At 41.7% G+C, this 18,353-nt stretch overlaps 1 protein-coding gene across 1 annotated transcript in view; it reads left to right on the top strand.

Moving 5' to 3' along the window:
- The window catches only part of cdkal1 (CDK5 regulatory subunit associated protein 1-like 1), a 237,792-nt gene extending 225,987 nt beyond the window's left edge, over positions 1 to 11,805 (top strand). Inside the window, exons 13-14 of the mRNA XM_016242314.1 lie at positions 1,466 to 1,630; positions 11,393 to 11,805. Coding sequence (XP_016097800.1) covers positions 1,466 to 1,630; positions 11,393 to 11,554 — 327 coding nt within the window. The 3' untranslated portion in view covers positions 11,555 to 11,805. The remainder of the gene's footprint in view (positions 1 to 1,465; positions 1,631 to 11,392) is intronic.
- The last annotated feature ends 6,548 nt before the right edge of the window (positions 11,806 to 18,353 follow it).

The following is an 18,353-nucleotide window of genomic DNA, read 5'->3' as shown; positions in this document are numbered from 1 at the left end:
TGAATCATAATGCGCGTTAAGCTTTCTGCCGAGACTTTCATGTCTGGGGAAGGTTCTGAACTTATCTGCCGCTCAACGTAATGATGGCAATTTCAGTGTAAACCCCTATAGATCCAAGCGCACAGCTTTTAATCCAGTTCAGCCTCCACGCCTGGACTGATTCATCTCCCCTCAGACCTCATGCAGATCTGAAGCTCTCGAGAACATGACGGCACGCGGCAAGAAACAAATGATAAAAATGCTACGCTAACAACACTGATAGACGGTTACAAGCTCAATGCTGCTCCTGAAGAGCGTGTGAGGAGCGTGAATGAGCAGCTTGATGGTTGTGTGTGCAGTGAAGGCGGTTGAAAGCGATGAGCAGTGCCACGACTCTGAAGAGCCATGCTGTTTGATTCGGCCCTCGCCATTCAACACACATTTGCCCCGTAGCTTATGTTTTGATTTGGTGTTAAATGGTTAATTAAATATTCTTTTTATGATGTAATGTCAGTTGAATGTGCTTGACGTGATCGTGGATCTGCTGAAGGTTAATGAGAAGCAATTCATTTTTATTACAGGACACAAGCCAAGTCACAGTTTGTTTAGTTCTGCAGTCTAAACATTTTCCTCTTTTCATTTATGAGCCGTACATTAGATTTATTGCTGAACACTGTAAACACCCTGCTTTCCCAGTGTTTTTTATGTTGTGTTCATGATTCTATTTCGCATATTGTGTTTAGGGGTGTTGAACTCAATCAATGCAGTAATAGACCACAATCACTTGTCACGCGAGTATTAAAAGATCTGCGATGTGAGACACGCGTGCACTGCTGGACAGTGTGTGCTTCCACTCGCCGCTATCTCAGTGCTTTACTTTAGATGTGCTTTCATTGATGCATGAAACTCACGCGCTGACAGACTTTCATGTTTGCTTTGTGTTTCTTTCTCCTGAAGCTCGATCGCGGCTGCCGTTAAACACACTTGCATCTCCGAACACTTTTATGATACGAAATTGACGTAAACAAAGTCAGTTATGTTTCCAGAACAGGACAAAACATCATTATGTGGCAGTAGATCTGTGCATTAGTGTGAATGCAGCCACTGTCTGTGATCTCGTCAGTAATAATCAAACCGCATTAATGCTGAGCAAGAAAGAAAACCCATAACTATGATTGTCTGTAAACTTTCGGATATGTAAAGCACTCTTAGACACTGAAAGTACTTGTAACTTGTAATTGTCTTTTCCCCCTTTATTACTTTATATTTGCTTGTATGTTTTCAAGCTATATTTATTTGGTTCTTAGCAATTGTTTTGATTTATTATATAATTTCATACAAATGCACAAAATAAATTTGACATAATCGTGATGCATCGTGATATCGAATCATTGACTTGCTACTCACAATCGAATCGAATGATGAAATAAGTGACGATTCACACCCTTAGTTGTGTTATATAATGTTCTCCTTTGTGCGGCTGCAGGTTCTGGTGCCCAAGAAGCCCGAGTTGAAAGGGAAGATGGTGGAGGTGGACATATACGAGGCTGGGAAGCACTACATGAAGGGCCGGCCGGTGGAGGACGCGCAGGTCTTCACTCCCTCCATCGCTCAGCCGCTTCAGAAGGGACAGGTGTCTGGACTCCCTCAGGTCAGTCTGCTGGACCGTCTCTCATTAGCTCGCTCTACACCGGTCTTTATTCTGAAGAAGGCAAAGCAATCCGAGTGGCTGACTGAGAAACTTTCGGCGGGCGTTTGAGTAGTTTTGAGGCATTTCGGAGCTCAGCCTTCTTCAGTCCAACAGCTTGAATGTGATGCAGTAATGATGGGGTCCTTCAGAGACGAGCAGAAGCTGGCACAGGGGACGGTCAGTCGTGCCCAGAGCCTGTGATGGCCAGCTGACCGCTGCCAGAGAGTCGCTGCGTCTGAAGGGATGGACGTGACAGATTGGAGGCCGATTCCTCCAGCCCAGACTCCAGACTTCACACACTTTCACATTAGGACGGGAGTGTGAAGTTCACAGTGTGTTCACAGGTTTACTGATGATGCGTGAAACCACCTACACACAAGAATCAGCTATTATAGTATGAGCAAGCCAGATCTGCGCTACTTTCTTTAGATCATGTACATGACGAGTTTGTCAGAGAACTTTCCTGCTAAATGAAAGACTAATTGTGCGTTTCTCTGTGAATTTAAACAGTATCTGATAGCTGTGAGGCTTACTGGCTCATCTGGACCAGCGTGTGCTGTTTGAGCGCGTAACAGCTGATTACTAGCTGGTTTAAGCAGGTTGTTAGTTGGTTAAGTACTGACTGAGTCATCATTTTCTCACCCTCATGTCGTTCCAATCCCGTATGACTTTCTTTCTTCATGGAACACAGAAGATGATATTTTGAAGAATCTTTTCAGCTGTTTTTAGTCAGTGGGCTACAAAACATTCAAGCCCCAAAAAGAACATAAATGAAGAAAACTCCAGTGGTTTAATCTAGTCTTCTGAATAGAAACGACCACTGTATATGTGTATATATATATAAGGAGAATTAAATTGATTATTTCACCAAAAACCATCATCTCCTGCTCAAATCCATTATGAGTATGTCAGTAACGTCAAACCTCGCTGGCTGCTGATGTGAACCATTTAGGATTTGGGAATGAGTGTAGATGGGCTGGTCATTATTTTAGTTTAGCTTGAAGAGAGAAAATGATGTGGGTTACCTATTCCTTTAAGCAGGTATGAGCAGCTGGTTTGTTGACGGTGTGAGACGGTACTGAACACTGTGACCTCAAGCACAAGCTGCCAGCGTCTTCATGATGCCTTGCAGTCATTCCATGGCAGTGTCCTGCATGAACGCTGTTTTCTGTTCCATCTCACTCAAGTGGACAGCCTGGTTGTTGGACTGTTTTGGTCTGGATGCTGATGTCAGAAGGTCTAGTTTTGTACGTTTCTGACTCGTAGGGTGAAATCTTGTGTGTCGTAGGCTGAAGATCTAGTTTTTCTAACTCTTTGGCCAATTTGTTGTTAATGAGGAGCTAGATGACGGTTATGAACTCTAGAATGAAGTCCAGCGCTTCGTATAGAGCGGAAACCTCTTGTGTCTGAGGGGGATGGTGTGAGCGAGAGCGTCTGCCGCTCTAGTTACTCTGTCTGTGCCTGGAGCGCTTGAGTGTTAACTACTGAACTCAGTCCCGTCTAAAGACAGCAGATCACCACTACTTACAGAGTTCATTCCACACCATTAGAGGCCCTCCGTAAAACTCCAGTCCTGCTGCTGTGTGCTGATCAACGGAGCTACCGGAACCTGCTAGCAATCAAGAAAGAGTTGCTTCTAGTAGCTTGTTGTTTACATCCAGATAAATCTTTTTTTCTGAACAGCTTCTGTTAGACTGTTAGATGACCATGATTGCTTAGCAGCGTATTTTTCCCCTCTCTCTCGCTCTCTCTCGCTCTCTCTCTTTTATTTTATGGTCTGCCAGGGCAGCAGTGAAATCTGATGGGGTGTGAAATTAAAATGTGTATCACATTTTGAAGCATCCTTTTATGTCCTCTGTGTGGACATGTGTTTCTCTCCCCGCTAGAAAAATAACACTGCAGACACAGATTAGCACAGAATGACAAATAGAGAGCAATGCAATATGACATGCTTCTTTTCCAGTGCCCACGGTCATTTCATTCCATTTTCTCTTGCTTGTCAAAAGCTCTCATTGCTTTAAAGAGAGCAGCCTGCCTTCTGGCACAGACACATCATCAGAGAGAAAGAGAGCAGATGAATGCAGCTTTGACTGCTGATTTATGGAGCTGAGGAGGAGCATGTGTCTGCTGACACTAACACTGACCTCCAGCACTGATCCCAGACCTGCTCAGAGGAGGAGACGCTCTGGAGCTGCTCTCAGATCTCTGAACGATCTTGAGATGCCCTTCTGAACCTACAGATGACACGCTGAAGTGAAGGTCCTCATATACTTCTCAACCTGTGTGACTGTCCTTCAGTGAATTCATTCAAGATGATTGATGACAGCATCAATATAGTGCAGAAACCTGCTCACCTTCACTGTACAGAGAACTTTACACTGAACTTGGTTAAAACGATATGAGAACTTTCCAGCCATCTGTGATGATGCACTGTGACTGTGAGCGTCCTGCGCCGCTCTGCCCGTGCTAATGATGTGGAACACTGCAGATCTGGGACAGATTTTCTGGCGTTGTGTGAGAGGATCTTAGATGTTTCTGTGTTCTCCCATGATGAAACCACTGTTTGTTTGTGTTTATTAGAGGCTAATTACAATCGCTAGTGTTAACTGATGTTAATAGATGGGTCAGGAAGGACTAATTGGAAGATTCCCCAGAGAGAGAGAGAGAGTGTGTGTGAATATGTTTATGAGATGATTAGGTCTTATAACACAAGTGTGTGTGTGTGTGTGTTCAGTGCCGCATGACTGAAACTGCTCCAGACACTGGAGAGAAACCATGAGAGAGAGATTCAGAAGGGTCAACGCTGAAGTGAAGGTCCTCATATACTTCTCAACCTGTGTGACTGTCCTTCAGTGAATTCATTCAAGATGATTGATGACAGCATCAATATAGTGCAGAAACCTGCTCACCTTCACTGTACAGAGAACTTTACACTGAACTTGGTTAAAACGATATGAGAACTTTCCAGCCATCTGTGATGATGCACTGTGACTGTGAGCGTCCTGCGCCGCTCTGCCCGTGCTAATGATGTGGAACACTGCAGATCTGGGACAGATTTTCTGGCGTTGTGTGAGAGGATCTTAGATGTTTCTGTGTTCTCCCATGATGAAACCACTGTTTGTTTGTGTTTATTAGAGGCTAATTACAATCGCTAGTGTTAACTGATGTTAATAGATGGTTCAGGAAGGACTAATTGGAAGATTCCCCAGAGAGAGAGAGAGTGTGTGTGAATATGTTTATGAGATGATTAGGTCTTATAACACAAGTGTGCGTGTGTGTGTGTTCAGTGCCGCATGACTGAAACTGCTCCAGACACTGGAGAGAAACCATGAGAGAGAGATTCAGAAGGGTCAGGAGCACTAATGAATCAATGAACTAAACTAGGACAGGAACAGAAGCAAATATGGGCACAGAGGAACTAAACAGACCAGATGACTAAACAGAGTGAAAAACAACAAAAGAGTTCATAACCGTTACAGCAGGTCAGAAAGTGCTCTGAAGCACGTGTTTAGATGACCTCTGTTTTCAGTAGGTTCGTGTATAACATATATAAATACAGGGAAAGTACATTTGTTAATTGGTTTGTCATAAATCAGTGTTCACTGAATTGTTGTGGCTTTATATATTCAATGATTTCTTGGTTAATACAACATGTACTGAATTCTTACATTTGTGTGCACCGTTTAAAATAGTAACATCTGAAGTTAAATATCAGCCATGGCTTAGTGACAGCACTCGGGCCTTAAGACAAAAATGGAGGAAAGCAGAGAGGCAGTGGAACAAGATAAACTTCAAGTGCCTTATGAGATTGTTAAAGACAGTACGATTAATTACCAATGGGAAGTCAAGGCAGCTGTTTCTGACTTAAGTATTCTCATAACTCAAAAATTGTATTTAGTACAATAAATTCTGTATTGAATCCTTTTAACATACTTACCAAACCCCACTCCAATAGCCCGTGACTAATGTTTTGCAATGTTTTACTGCCAATATTAAGACAGCTAGTATTGAGTCTACTGATCTTTTCTCTTTAGAATTTACTCTGTGCTCTATACATTTCTTCTCATTTTGAACCCCTCTCTCCTTCTGAGCTTGAAGACATACTTTAGCAGTTGAGACCTACTACTTAAGCTTTAGATGTCATTCCCTCTCGTTGTCTTCTCCAGGTTTTAGGTCTAAATACAGAGTCTACTCTTTTGAAAGTGAATAATGATTTATTGCTTGCTGTTGACTCTAGAAAGTGTGCTGTTCTCGTTCTCCTTCTCTTACGGCAGCATTTGATGCAACTGAACATTAAAATTATTTTAGAGTGTTTGAGTCAGTGGGCAGGGATCTGGGTAATACCCTCAAATGGTTTTCTTCTTATTTAAAGGAACAAAGTTCTATAGTCAATTTTTTTTTCTCAGATTCAGATGCAACCTGTGTTTATGGGGTTCCTCAGGGGTCAATTCTGGGGCCCATATTGTTTTCTTTGTACATGCTACCACTCAGCCTTATTTGTCGAAAATATAAGATTGCTTATCATTGTTATGCAGACGATATGCATCTGTACCTTCCATTGAAGGCAGATGATGCCGCTACTTTAAATGCTCTGATGAACTGCTTAGGTGAAAATAAATAATGGATGGCACAGAATGTTTTACAACTTCATGATCTAAAAGTTTGTCAACCATGTATTTAATTGATTAACATCCTTCGAAATGAGACACAGCTAGTGTAGCTAATACTGCCACACAAAATCACTGGAGGAGATGACAGGTGAAAGCGAGACAGGTGCTTTTGTACAAATATGATTGCTAACTCTCTCCTCTTATCAGTATGGAACAAAATTCATGGGCTAAAAAGAGAAAAAACAAAATAAAGATGAATTCGATTTTTTTTTTTTTTTTAACTTTTTTTAACTTTCTAATTTCTATTGACAACACAAAATCTTTATTGTGATTTTGTTTGGTCACAATGATTGTGTAGTGAAAATGTGATTTGGTGGCAGCCCTAATCTGGATTGGTTTGGTGGTTTTTGATTTGTTGTGTTTTGTTTTGAATGTGCTCTGGAACATTGAGCTGTGATGCTGATGTGGGCGACATGATTTCAAGCCCAGTTCTCAGCTTGACGAATGTCAAAGCATGTCAAATTGATGTAAAATGTCAAATTTATTTTCAGCTCTGCTTCAGTGTAGGTGAACATCAGAGTGAGAAGCGTTTTCCATTCCAGCATAATCGTGTGGATGTTGGCGGTGTTTATTTGGGTTCGGCTGTGTTTCACCCCGTGGTGAAGCGTCTGAGAGAGACGGATCACAGGCTGTGGTGTGTGTAGATTATCACCTCCACCGGCGAGAGATGGTTCAGGCGTCTGGAGGCCCAGCGTCCGTGTCCTTGAGCCTCTCACCTCCTCTTAGCCGCCACAGTCTATCGACGGACGCTCATTTGATTTGTGTGTGTGTGTGTCTGCGTAGACATGGATCAATGCGGTGTCTGGACGCAGCATGCACTAGCGGTCACTCTAACTGACATTCATCAGAAGAGGAGAAAGAGCAGGAGAAAAAAAGGAAAAGATAGTGGCAGACGGAGAGAATAATGGGAAGAAAATTAAACTTACTTGCTCAATTTAAACTAGACCGTCTGGTAATGATTTTATCTTTTAGTTCAGTGCTTCTCAACTGGTTTTACGTTTTGCTACACAAGAAATCAAGTGCATTGCGAGTTTTTTTATTATCTTAGACTTGTTTTCCATTCAAAAATTCTAAGTATCAAAAGTATGTTTGTCTAATTTTTAAGTTAAAACATCTAAAAGCCCTTAAAACAAGGTTTACTTCAGAAGCAGGACTACATATGATATTAAGACTTGTTTACAGGCTAATTGACTTTAGTATAGGTATATATATATATAAATCTTGTTTCAAGGACTTTGTGTATTTACCAGAAAATTAAACAAAAATGTTCAATCAGACACTTAATTATTCATTATATTTCATCATAATCATCATACATCAACCCCCCTCACCCAAAAAAGCAAACTGTGTTAGAGTTCCGTGGACAACTCCCGAAGAGCAATTTTCACCCCAAAATGACAAATCATCTGATAACACAGGTTTTATTACTCAAAGGAATACGGGCAGAGCAACTCACTACATTTCCCCAAAGGAAAGACACATAATGCCCATAAAAATGGACTCTCCTCCTTCATTCATAGAAGGTTTTTGAGTCGCAATGTCCATTATCTCCAGAACATTGTGTATGATTATTACTTCCTTGTATATTGTATTTTGTATTGTATACAGTTTTATGCATGCTTATGATAGAACTACTAGTTAATGTAACCTCACCTATGGCATGTTTGGTATCTATGAATTCATATTTTGATGTTCTAAATGAGTGTATATTATATTTTGATACCTATGCAACATATTAGATGCTCTAATGCATTAGTACAGTAAGAAAGTTATTTTCTGTGGCCACGAGAATAACATTTCTTAGATTTGATATAAAATTACCTTGAATGTTTGCTGGACGAACATTAGTTGATTGTAATATTAATTATGCTACAGTTACTACTGGCAGCTGATATAAATAATTATAATTGAGCTAATTTGCTACAAGGGAGAACATTATGTGTATAACCATGGCAAAAATAATGTGCAATGTCTTTAACATGACTTTGGTTGAACGGGTTGAAATTTGATTCAATTTTGTTTATAGTTTATTTATTTAAAGTTTATAGTTAGCAGTGTTTTTCTTGCTGTCTGTGACCCTCAAAACCTGAGACACATTTTTTTTTTTTTTCAGATTTAGAGCTCACAGAGGTGAGAAGTGACAACACTCTGTCATTCAGTAGACATACCAGCATATGATTTAAACAAGGGCTGTTTTGTGCATCCAAATGTAGAAATAGATCCAGCACGAGGTACCAGTCAAAAATAAAAACTTGAGGAATGGTTTAATCCTCAGCAGACTGCTCTTGTTAATCCACAGGCATTACGTCCTGATGGTTTGACCCGTCCTGTTGTTATTTTAAGTTTTCAACCAAGCTCCAGTCAGCCAGGCTGGAGGACCAGCATCCCATCAGCCCCTGCTGCTCTATTACAGGAAATAGGATTCTGAAATACACACTCTCACAGCTCTTAGCATATTATATGATGAAAGCACAAGAGGCTGAGGATTTGAGGAAGGGCTTCTCTGCATGGCCTATAATATATGTAATGCAGCATCAGCAGATAACTGGAGCTCACATCTCCATTGCTAAGGAGATATTATCCAGTAACATTACACCCACTTTCATCACAGGCTTCCTGCCGGGGATAAGATGGGTGGCAAATAATTGCATTGAATATCCGGGGAAGGTGAACAGTACAAAGGCATTCCCCGCATGGCTGAAAGTTTTAATACACTCCAACTGCTTCCTCTGCACTCTCCTGTAGTGCAGTCAGAGTCTCCGAGGTGTATTACATTGCTCAAGTCTAACCTTATGTTGACTTCAGACATTCTATAGAGCAGAATGTGCCTTGGATTTTATTATTCATCACTGGAGTCCCCCAGGGTTCTGTTCTAGGCCCCCTCAAGTGGAAATGCAGACTCCACACACACTACCAAGGGAAACGTTTCACAATGAGTCCGATTTTTCTTTGCTTTTCTTCTGAGGGATAGTCATAGCAAAATGGTTTACTTGTTCATATTTGTCTTTGAATGGAATATGTCCAGTACAATAGGAAATTCTGAAGAAAATTGAATAGCGGTTAGGGTTAGGGGGTGCTTTCAGAATGTCTGTCCGTGGATTGTGTGCTTTCAAAGCTCTTTCAGCCACTGTATGGTGTTAGCAGAGCAGGTTATCTCCTCTACTGTAGCCCCAAACAGAGCCGTGAGCATGTTACTGTCATGTGGGAGTCAGAGGTGAATGCTCTGAATGCCTCCGGCTGCTCCCACAATAGCTGTAGGAGCATGAGCTGTGGGATACGATCTCAAGAGGTGAGGTGTTGATTGAATGAGGCTCAATGAGTCGTGTAGGGCATCTGTGGGTGGAGGTTCAGCTACATGATCCACTCTGGTGAAGCACAATGATGGTGTTTTCCATTCACCCACAGATGCACTCGGCAGAGGAAGACACCATCTGGAAATCCCACCTGTGACCTGATTCACACTGAGAGACACAGATGCCACTAATAGGGCCATCATATCACCCTGTGATGATATCCTTAGTCAAGGCTTTGTGTGATGAGTACAGTCTCTCCGTATAGCATTACACTCTTTCTTTCAGTGTTCCAGTGTCACTGTATGTACAGCTAATTTTAACCAACTCGCCCACGTTTACTATTTCTATGGTGAATATTCCATGTATAATATTTGCTTATACTTAACTTTACACTTAACAACATGTACTTACTATAGGGTTAGGGTTTGGTTTACGGTTAGTTGCATGTAATTATGCATAATTTACTACATACAGTCTTCTCAAGGTTTAGGTGGCAGGTTGTTGGCTAGAATAAGCTGCAAAAGGGACAAGAGCTAATTGAGACCACCCTGCATTCTAATGTTCAAATCTTTTTGACCTGACTGGTCAACAACACAAGTGTTAAAACACAGACAGTGTCCTCCAAACCCCTTATATCGAGAGAGGAGCCCTCCAATCCATATACACTGCACAGGCCTGAGGATAAAATAATTACCATGAAAGAGCAGATGTGGCAGAGAGGAAATGTTGAGGTTGAAAATCCCTGTGAAATGAAGTTGGATAATGGGAGGATGAGCTAGCTAGACTTTCTCCAGGTTATGTGTGAAGGTTTAATACACACTCTTATGGTTCTCTGTAATGGTATTTAATGACCCAAAGATGCTGAAGATGACCAAAAGATTGCAACCTTCACTTCCTAAAACCACAGGACGGCAATCGATAGTGAGCTCAAAGAGTCCATCTACATTACAAGCTGACGGCTGTTACCACCATGACAGCCTGAAATATTGAAATCATGAAATGACCGTTCAGACTGAGGCTCTGTATTTAATCTCAGGGGAACAGAAATGAACATATTATTGGGTCAGCTGTCAGGCCTGTCCTGATGGGAGACATCGGCCCATTACTGTGTCTATTATAGAGGAACCTTTAATGTGCCAACACATTAGAGAGGACACGACTTCCAATTACAACCATTTTACCCTTTGAGTCCCTGATGTGGAAGTCGTGCTTAAATCTCTGGCCGTTTCAGAGCGTAACTGCCCTCTATCAGAGTGATGTTGATGGATGACATCTGGGCTGTACTGCACACATTCACACGATCAGTTTCCATCCGTGCGTTTTTGAGCTGCAGTGATTGTGATGATTTAATATTTTTCCTTAATGCAGAAAACCATAAACTCTTTCATCAGTTCCTCAGTTTTTTTTCACAGTAATAAGGAATAATCTTTCTCTTTTGAGTTGCGATTAGCGGAGGTGATGTTGAACATGACTCGAGTTTTCAAAGGCGCTTCATTTCTGTTGAACCGCCTGTGATTGTTGCTGAGCACAGGTGCTTCTCTTGGCTTTCAGCGGTGGAAGAAAGACACACAGAAGTAGAGAATAAAGCTATTGAATCCTTGTGTTTGCATGAGCACAGGCCCAGAGACGAGCTTTAACATGCAGAATGCGGTCTGAGTCACTAACACAACGGTCACTTGTACAGTCACAGATATTTCACTCCTATCACTGTTTCGCTCCATCTGCCTGCTATTTATCTTCAATTCTGGTTTCTTCCACAGGAGCTGAAGGCGACCCATCAGAACGGCGCCTGTGCCTCGGTGGCTTCCTCTGCGCTCGTGGGACAGTCCTGGAGGTTTGACGGTGATGGACTCAAGCTGCTGTCATTGGGACTCGCTCTGGCTGCTGTAATCGTGGCTCTTGTGATTGAGAAGCTCCACTGACTCGACGTGTCAGATGAGGCCTCATAGACTGAGCAGCAACCCAAGGACTCGAACCAGTGCTTGTTTTAAGGTCAAATGAAGATAAATTAGGCTGGGTGGTTTGGGACATTTCTTTTTTTTAACTGCTAATTAAAGACTCTGTTTAAATTTTAAAGTTTATTTTAAAGACTGCACTGAAACCTATTTTGCTCCTGAGTGACGCCAGCCATTGAGACATTTTAGAAAAGCCTTAGTTTTTTGTCAAGTACTTTTTTTTGTTTGTAGAAATCGAAGCCTCTTTGCTTATGAACGAGGACAGCTTGAATGCGTCTTTGGCTTTCTGTTCATTTTCAATCCCAGTGACCTCCACACTGTGGAAATGCCAGAGTGTGTCTTTCTGAGCGTGGAGACAGCGATCAAAGGAAGAGCGCTGCTTTCCTCAGGGACTCTGAGCTCTTCTCCCATTTGTTCTTGTTTCTTGTAATTAAGGGTGCTTTCACACTTGGTTCGATTGCTTGGTCCGAACCCGAGTTCGATTGCTCCCCCCTCCCCCTGCCCCCGCTGGACTGTGTTCACATTATATTATTTGGGTCCGAACCGCGGTTCGTTTGCGTCATCAAGCCATCAGCTGTTAACCCCGTTGCTTAGTAACGATGGCGCAGGAGAAGACGGCAAAATGCGTAGCAAGGCTCACTTCAATTTTATATTTATGTTTTTGAACCGTTGAAATGCTCTCAAGTACTCTGAAGGTGAACAGAAATGAGATATACAGCTCTCTGCTTGCAGCGCGTCAGTCACGCTCGTCAGGAAAGTGAGTGAAACACACACAAACACACATTTTTATCAAATAATACGTCATAGCGGTTCACTTCCATGATTTGGTACGATTGCGTTCACATCAGCAGCGAACCGTACTGGAGTTCACTTGAACCGTACCCCAGACCACCCTTTTTAAGCGGACTCGGGTACGGTTCGCGGGTGTGCACCAGAGTTTGGAAGACAGTGTTCACATCATCCAAACGTACCGAACTCTGACGTCAATCGAACCCGGGTGCGCACCAAAAGTGCTAGTGTGAAAGCACCCTAAGTCAATAAGAAATGAAAGTTGACTCCGTTGTCTGGCATATTCTTTGACGGGTGCACACTGATTTGGTCTTGATTTTTCGCCATCTGAGACCAATGATTCCTCTGATCGTAGACCAAAATTTGTGTTCTTTAATGGCTAGTTTGACATGTTCGCAGATGACCAATTAATGGCCATTGCAATCAAATTTCACCTCCAGTGAAGTTCTGCGTGTCAGAAGTTTGGAGAGTGGCTTCTTCTACGACGAGCGTCAGATCCAGAGCCATACGGAGCACAGAACCTGCTGACGCAATTAGTGCAACAACAAACGACCACTCGCTCCACATACAGCCTCCTCACTCCCCACATGTCTGAACACTCTCACTGGGGCAGGAAGCTTTCAGAAGTTACTAATACGTACACTTTAGGTACTAGTATGTACTTTTAAAGTACTAATATGCATCTTTAAGGAACTAATATGTACCATTTAGAGGTAAATAAGGTATGATCTAGATGTACCCTTTTGATTTTGTACTCTAGAGAGCCACTAGTGTACAGTTGTGAAGGACTATTATAAATTATACAGTGTGTGCACCCAGCTTTAATAACCTTTCTCAAAATAACCTTTTTTTCAGGTCACGTGGGTGTGGAAACTGCTGTAAACCAGTAGTCGGATCTATTGACTTGTCGTTTCAGGCTACTCGTGTAGGGGATGCAGCGGTTTCTGAGACCTCTGAATTGGCTGACTGATCTAATTAATTTCCTTGACATTACCCTTACTTTCCCACTCAATAATAACAACACATATCTCATGTATGGCGTGTTATAGAAATAAAGGTGACTTGATCGTGCAGTTGGTTCTGCGTCTCTGGGTTCTGAAGATGATTTTACATAATTGTTCAGCACTGTCAGGCCTCTTTCTCTGAGATTAAGATGAAAAGACTCTTAAAGCAGCTTTAAGTGATGAGACGAGCTGTTTTTTCACTGATGTTTGGATGTTCAGGTGTGCGTCACTCAGAGTGGTTATGAACAACTGTGTAGACAGACTAAATATTTATTTAGGTCCCTCCCCAACGGCCTCACTCGCTCGAAGTCAAAGGCATAAGCCTCAACACAAGCAATGCTGGCAAGAGCCCAAGCGACTCAACAGAAGTGCTCGCTGTCACAATGGCTGCTGAACTCCCAGCGTGCACTGCAGCAGCAGAAGTGTGTGTGGATTAGATAAAGCAGCGAGACGCTCCAATCCAAGACACAAGGGTCACCCAGCTGAAACAGAGGATAAAAGCACTACACAGTCCATAAGTTCACGAAAACCCCCGCCAACTCACTTCCCTGGCTTTGACTAAACAAGCATCGCGACAGAAGCAGCGGCGCTTCAGGGAACAGCGAGCAGCACAGTCTGGAAATGGTCAGACTCTAACGGGATTTAGCGTGAGACAAACACGCCGTTCACACTGCGGCTTTCAAACGGTCCTCATAGTTCTGGTGTCTTTGGGGAAAAAGGTTCCTTTCATTCTGACAGATAGAGTTTCTGTCTCAGAGCGGTTCGTTTGGGTTTATTGACGCTGACTGAGGACATTGTCGACAACAGAGACGTGATTGAGGGCAGAAGTGAAATATTCAGACCTTATTTACATGAAAGTCAAGAGTGCACCAAACCCACGAGATTCTCACTTCTGCCTTACAACACTTACAGAAAAAAGTCTCATCAGCAAAGCGGCTCAAAATACCACGTCATTCCAGCTTGTCATGAATGGTGTTTTCCACTGTTCCTTAAACCCTTGTTTCATTTATTATCTCTGATGACTGAAAAGCTTAGTTTTCAGGGTTTTGTTGACCTGGATAATATTACAGGAAGACTAAACCCAAAAATGAAAATGTGTTCATCCAAGATCAGGATGAGTTTGTTTCTTCATCAGGTTTGTAGAAATGTAGCACTGCATCAGTGTCTCAGCAATGGATGCTCTGCAGTGAATGGGTGCCGTCAGAATGAGAGTCCAAACAGCTGATAAAAACATCACAATAAAGAAAACAAAATAATTTCACAACAAAAGCTGAAACTAATCCAGCATTCAGACGTTTTTAACTAAAATATGAGTTCATAATCCATAATAACTCTTCCTCCAGTGAAGAAGTGCCTCTGCTGTTGTCTCTCGCATCAGAATCAGCCACATATGTGTTTAGAGCTGTTTAACCGCTGCTTGATCTGTGCAGATTTCTCTCCTGATTCACACCAGAACACTGACTCACTGGAGGAAGCGTTATTATGGATTATAGACTCATATTTTAGCAACGTTTTGGCTTTAAAATGTCTTGATGGATTCAAGTCAGTGTTATTTCAGTGTAATTGATATACTATTATAGTTCTTGCTTTGAATAAGATTTTATTTTAAAATAAGACTTTCATTTTAAAGTTTCAGTAATTTTGTTGTGTTCTTGCCATTTTCATTATTTTTACATATATGTCTATAGTTTTTATTAATTATTTATTTATTAGTTTTAGTTTATTTAGTTTGTTATTTTTGAACTTCAAGTTAATCCAACTTAAAATGAGAAATTTTGCTGTTGGCAAGTTTTATTTTATTTTATTCCAGTTAATGTTTATTTTATTTCAAGTAACAGATTTTTCTTCTTCTTTTAGTTAATAATAATAACCCTGCTTTGAGTAAACAAGCCTGAAATCAACTGTGCAGCGCAGCACTAAACTGAACGTTGTTTCTCCACAGTGATCAATAACTGGCCATTCAGTGATTCAATAGAATAAACTTCAATAAGCACAAAAGGAAAAAAAGATCATGCATAAAACATGGGTGTTTATGAGCCGAAGCTCCCTCAGGCTGAACTGACAGCAGCTCTCCTCACGAAGCTATTTGAGACACTGAACTTTCAACACCTTTAATAAACAGTGAGCTGGCAGCACTCCTGCACTGAATTATGGGTCAGAGCGAGAGCAGTGGCTCCACACTAATGCTTTATGCATATGCATGTGTGTCTTCTACAGCTGGAGTCGTCCTCTGTCCTGTCGGAGCTGAACAATTCCCCTTCGGCTGTGTTTACTGTGGACAAATGCTGTTTCGATATTCACACACACGCCGGCATCGAGCTGCCAATCAGAGCCCTCGCCCCCTCTCGTCTTTAAGAAGTGAGTTCATCAGTCAGGCTGCCAATTAAATGACACAATGAAAGACTGGAGGCTCTCCCAGAAGCCCCGGCGGACGCAGGAGTCGCCACACGTACACAAAGCCAGAGAAACTGCTTCAGATGAACAGACAATGTGCACGGAGGACTCCGATTCTGTCAGTCAGAGTGAAAAACCCAGGAGGTTGTAGGTGAAAGCTGCTGTGTGACAGATCAACAACAGAAAGACGTCTGTTATCGGTCATTAACGCAGAGCTGGAGCCACACATATCAAAGATGACCAGATTCATGCGTGAAAGAACGACTGGACTAACAGTGTAGAGTTCCAGTCAAGTGCTGCGCTAACTGTCAATAAGTGTCATTGTGAAATAAAAAACCCATTTTACAGTACTTTACAAAATGCATATTCCTTGAACTCACTTTAAAAATATTTTGCAAAAGGTAAATGTTTGTCATGTGACAAAATTGAGTTAAACAAACAGAACGCTCAGTTAAAAGTCTAGATCAGTGGGTCTTCTCCAGGGGGTCCGGGGCCCACTAGAGGGCCTCAGCAGACCTCCAAAGGGGCCTGAAGATGACTTAAAATGATTTTAAATGAGACAAAACAATCATTAAATTAGCTAAAACTAAGATATTTCAACGGAGTCACCCCCTTTTTTTTCAGGATTCACACAATTTTGGAAAACCTACATATCTGAGGAAGCCTTGTTTTATTTTAAAAGTGTGAGTCTGAGGGCATTTGAATAATGAATATTATTATTATATATTTTTTTTCTTTTTCTAATTTTCCAAGATCTAAAATGTTTTATCAGGTAGAAATTGAGTATAAAATATTTTATAAGTATTGTATTGTTAAGTATTGTTGAGAATAAAGAGGGCCTTGGAGTCATAAAGGTTGAGAAGCACTGCTTTAGATCATATCAGCTTCAGTCACTTACCTCACATCAGAGCAGACCTCAAAGTAAAAATATTACTGCTTTAATATTAATGTTACTGAATAATACCTTTACATGGTACTGTTTTTTTCTCAGCTGTCAGGAATAAGGTGCGTTAGTGAATGTCTAAGCAATACCTTCATTATAGTTACCTCAACCTTTACATTACTTTAGATTTTTTTCAATTGAGTTAGACTATTTTTATTCGGCTAGTGTTACAGCTGACCTCACAGCCGTGATCTGATCTTGGGTAATATGGGAGCTTCTAGCAGCATCATGTTCAATTTTCATCAACAACAATGAACTAGACATTAGTGTTAATCAAATGCTCTAGACTGAAGAAGGATAAACACTGGGCAACATTTTTCAGAAAGTGAAACAATCACACAAATTTTTCTTAGACCACGAGAACAATCTGTGCTGAACTTTGATCAGATATGATGCATTTTAATGGTGTGGATGCAGAGCCAGAAGACAGACAGTGAGCTGGATTTACACACAGCCATATAGACACACATACTGATGGTAAGTGAACCTTTATTCCAGGTGTTCTCTGTACTTTACCCACCGTGCCGTGTTTATCCACTGTGAAAGTGAGCCGTCTAATTACGGCTGATGTACAGCCCCACAGCACTCAGCCCTACATCCACATCTGCCCTAATGACCGACGACTTCCACTAATTGAAGATAAGTTACACTATTTGGAGTGGCGTAATGATGTTACTGAGCCATAATGGGACCAAAATGAAATGGATGTGGATAGTGAGTGATGGTTATTCTGCTCTCCAACCAGATGAGTGCAGCTAATTAGCTTTGTCCTCCACGGCTCAGCCTGTGCTTAATTTACCCAACTGTTGTGCTACCAATCAAGAGATGAATGAGCAATTCGGCTTTAAGATGTAATCAAGAAACTAACTATCCTGTGAAGTGCCTGAAGCCTCATGTTTGTCGTCCCAGGAGTGTTTTGGGACATTTACACAAAGGTTCCAGAGGAGGTTTTTGCGGTGATGCCACAGAACAGGAGTCTCCAACCCTGCTCCAACACACCTGTCTGTCATTATCATGTAGCCCTGAACACCTTGATCAGGTGCTTCAGGTGTGTTTGATTGGGGTTGGAGCTGAAGTCTGCAGGACGGTAGCTCTCCAGGAGCAGGGTTGGAGACCCCTGCCACAGAAGAACCAAAGAACCTTTTAGGGAACAGTTCTTAAAGGAACCATATTTATCATTGTGTGAAGAACATTTGAATAAACTGAAGAACCTGTTTCCACTATAAAGATCCTTTTGTGCAATGGAAAGTGTTCATGGATGTTAAAGATTCTTCGTGGAACATCAACGCCAGTAAACAAGTACGAGTGTAGTGGTAGAATCAACCAACGATCAGCTCTTCTTGAGAAGCTGCACAAAACGTCTAGGGTCCAACATTCATGATATGTTTGTTTCTGATGGACATCGTCTCCAGCTCAGTGTTTTAGTGGAGTAGAACCACCTCATGGCCAGTATATGATGGCAGCACCGTAAGCATTATTCTTATCTTCAGCCGCTCTCGCTGGGACTCCCTGATGACACGTGCTTCATCGTTATCATCATTGCTAATTAGCTTCTGTTCAGTACTCTCTTTTATTTTTGCTGGCGGTGTGATGGGACGTCTGTTGACAGCTCTCTGAGCAGGGGGTCCTACATATG

The sequence above is a fragment of the Sinocyclocheilus grahami genome, unplaced genomic scaffold, assembly GCF_001515645.1.
Source record: "Sinocyclocheilus grahami isolate Dianchi unplaced genomic scaffold, SAMN03320097.WGS_v1.1 scaffold654.1, whole genome shotgun sequence".
NCBI lineage: Eukaryota > Metazoa > Chordata > Actinopteri > Cypriniformes > Cyprinidae > Sinocyclocheilus > Sinocyclocheilus grahami.
Note: the sequence above shows the minus strand (reverse complement) of the source record. Positions and strands in the feature narration are given on the sequence as shown.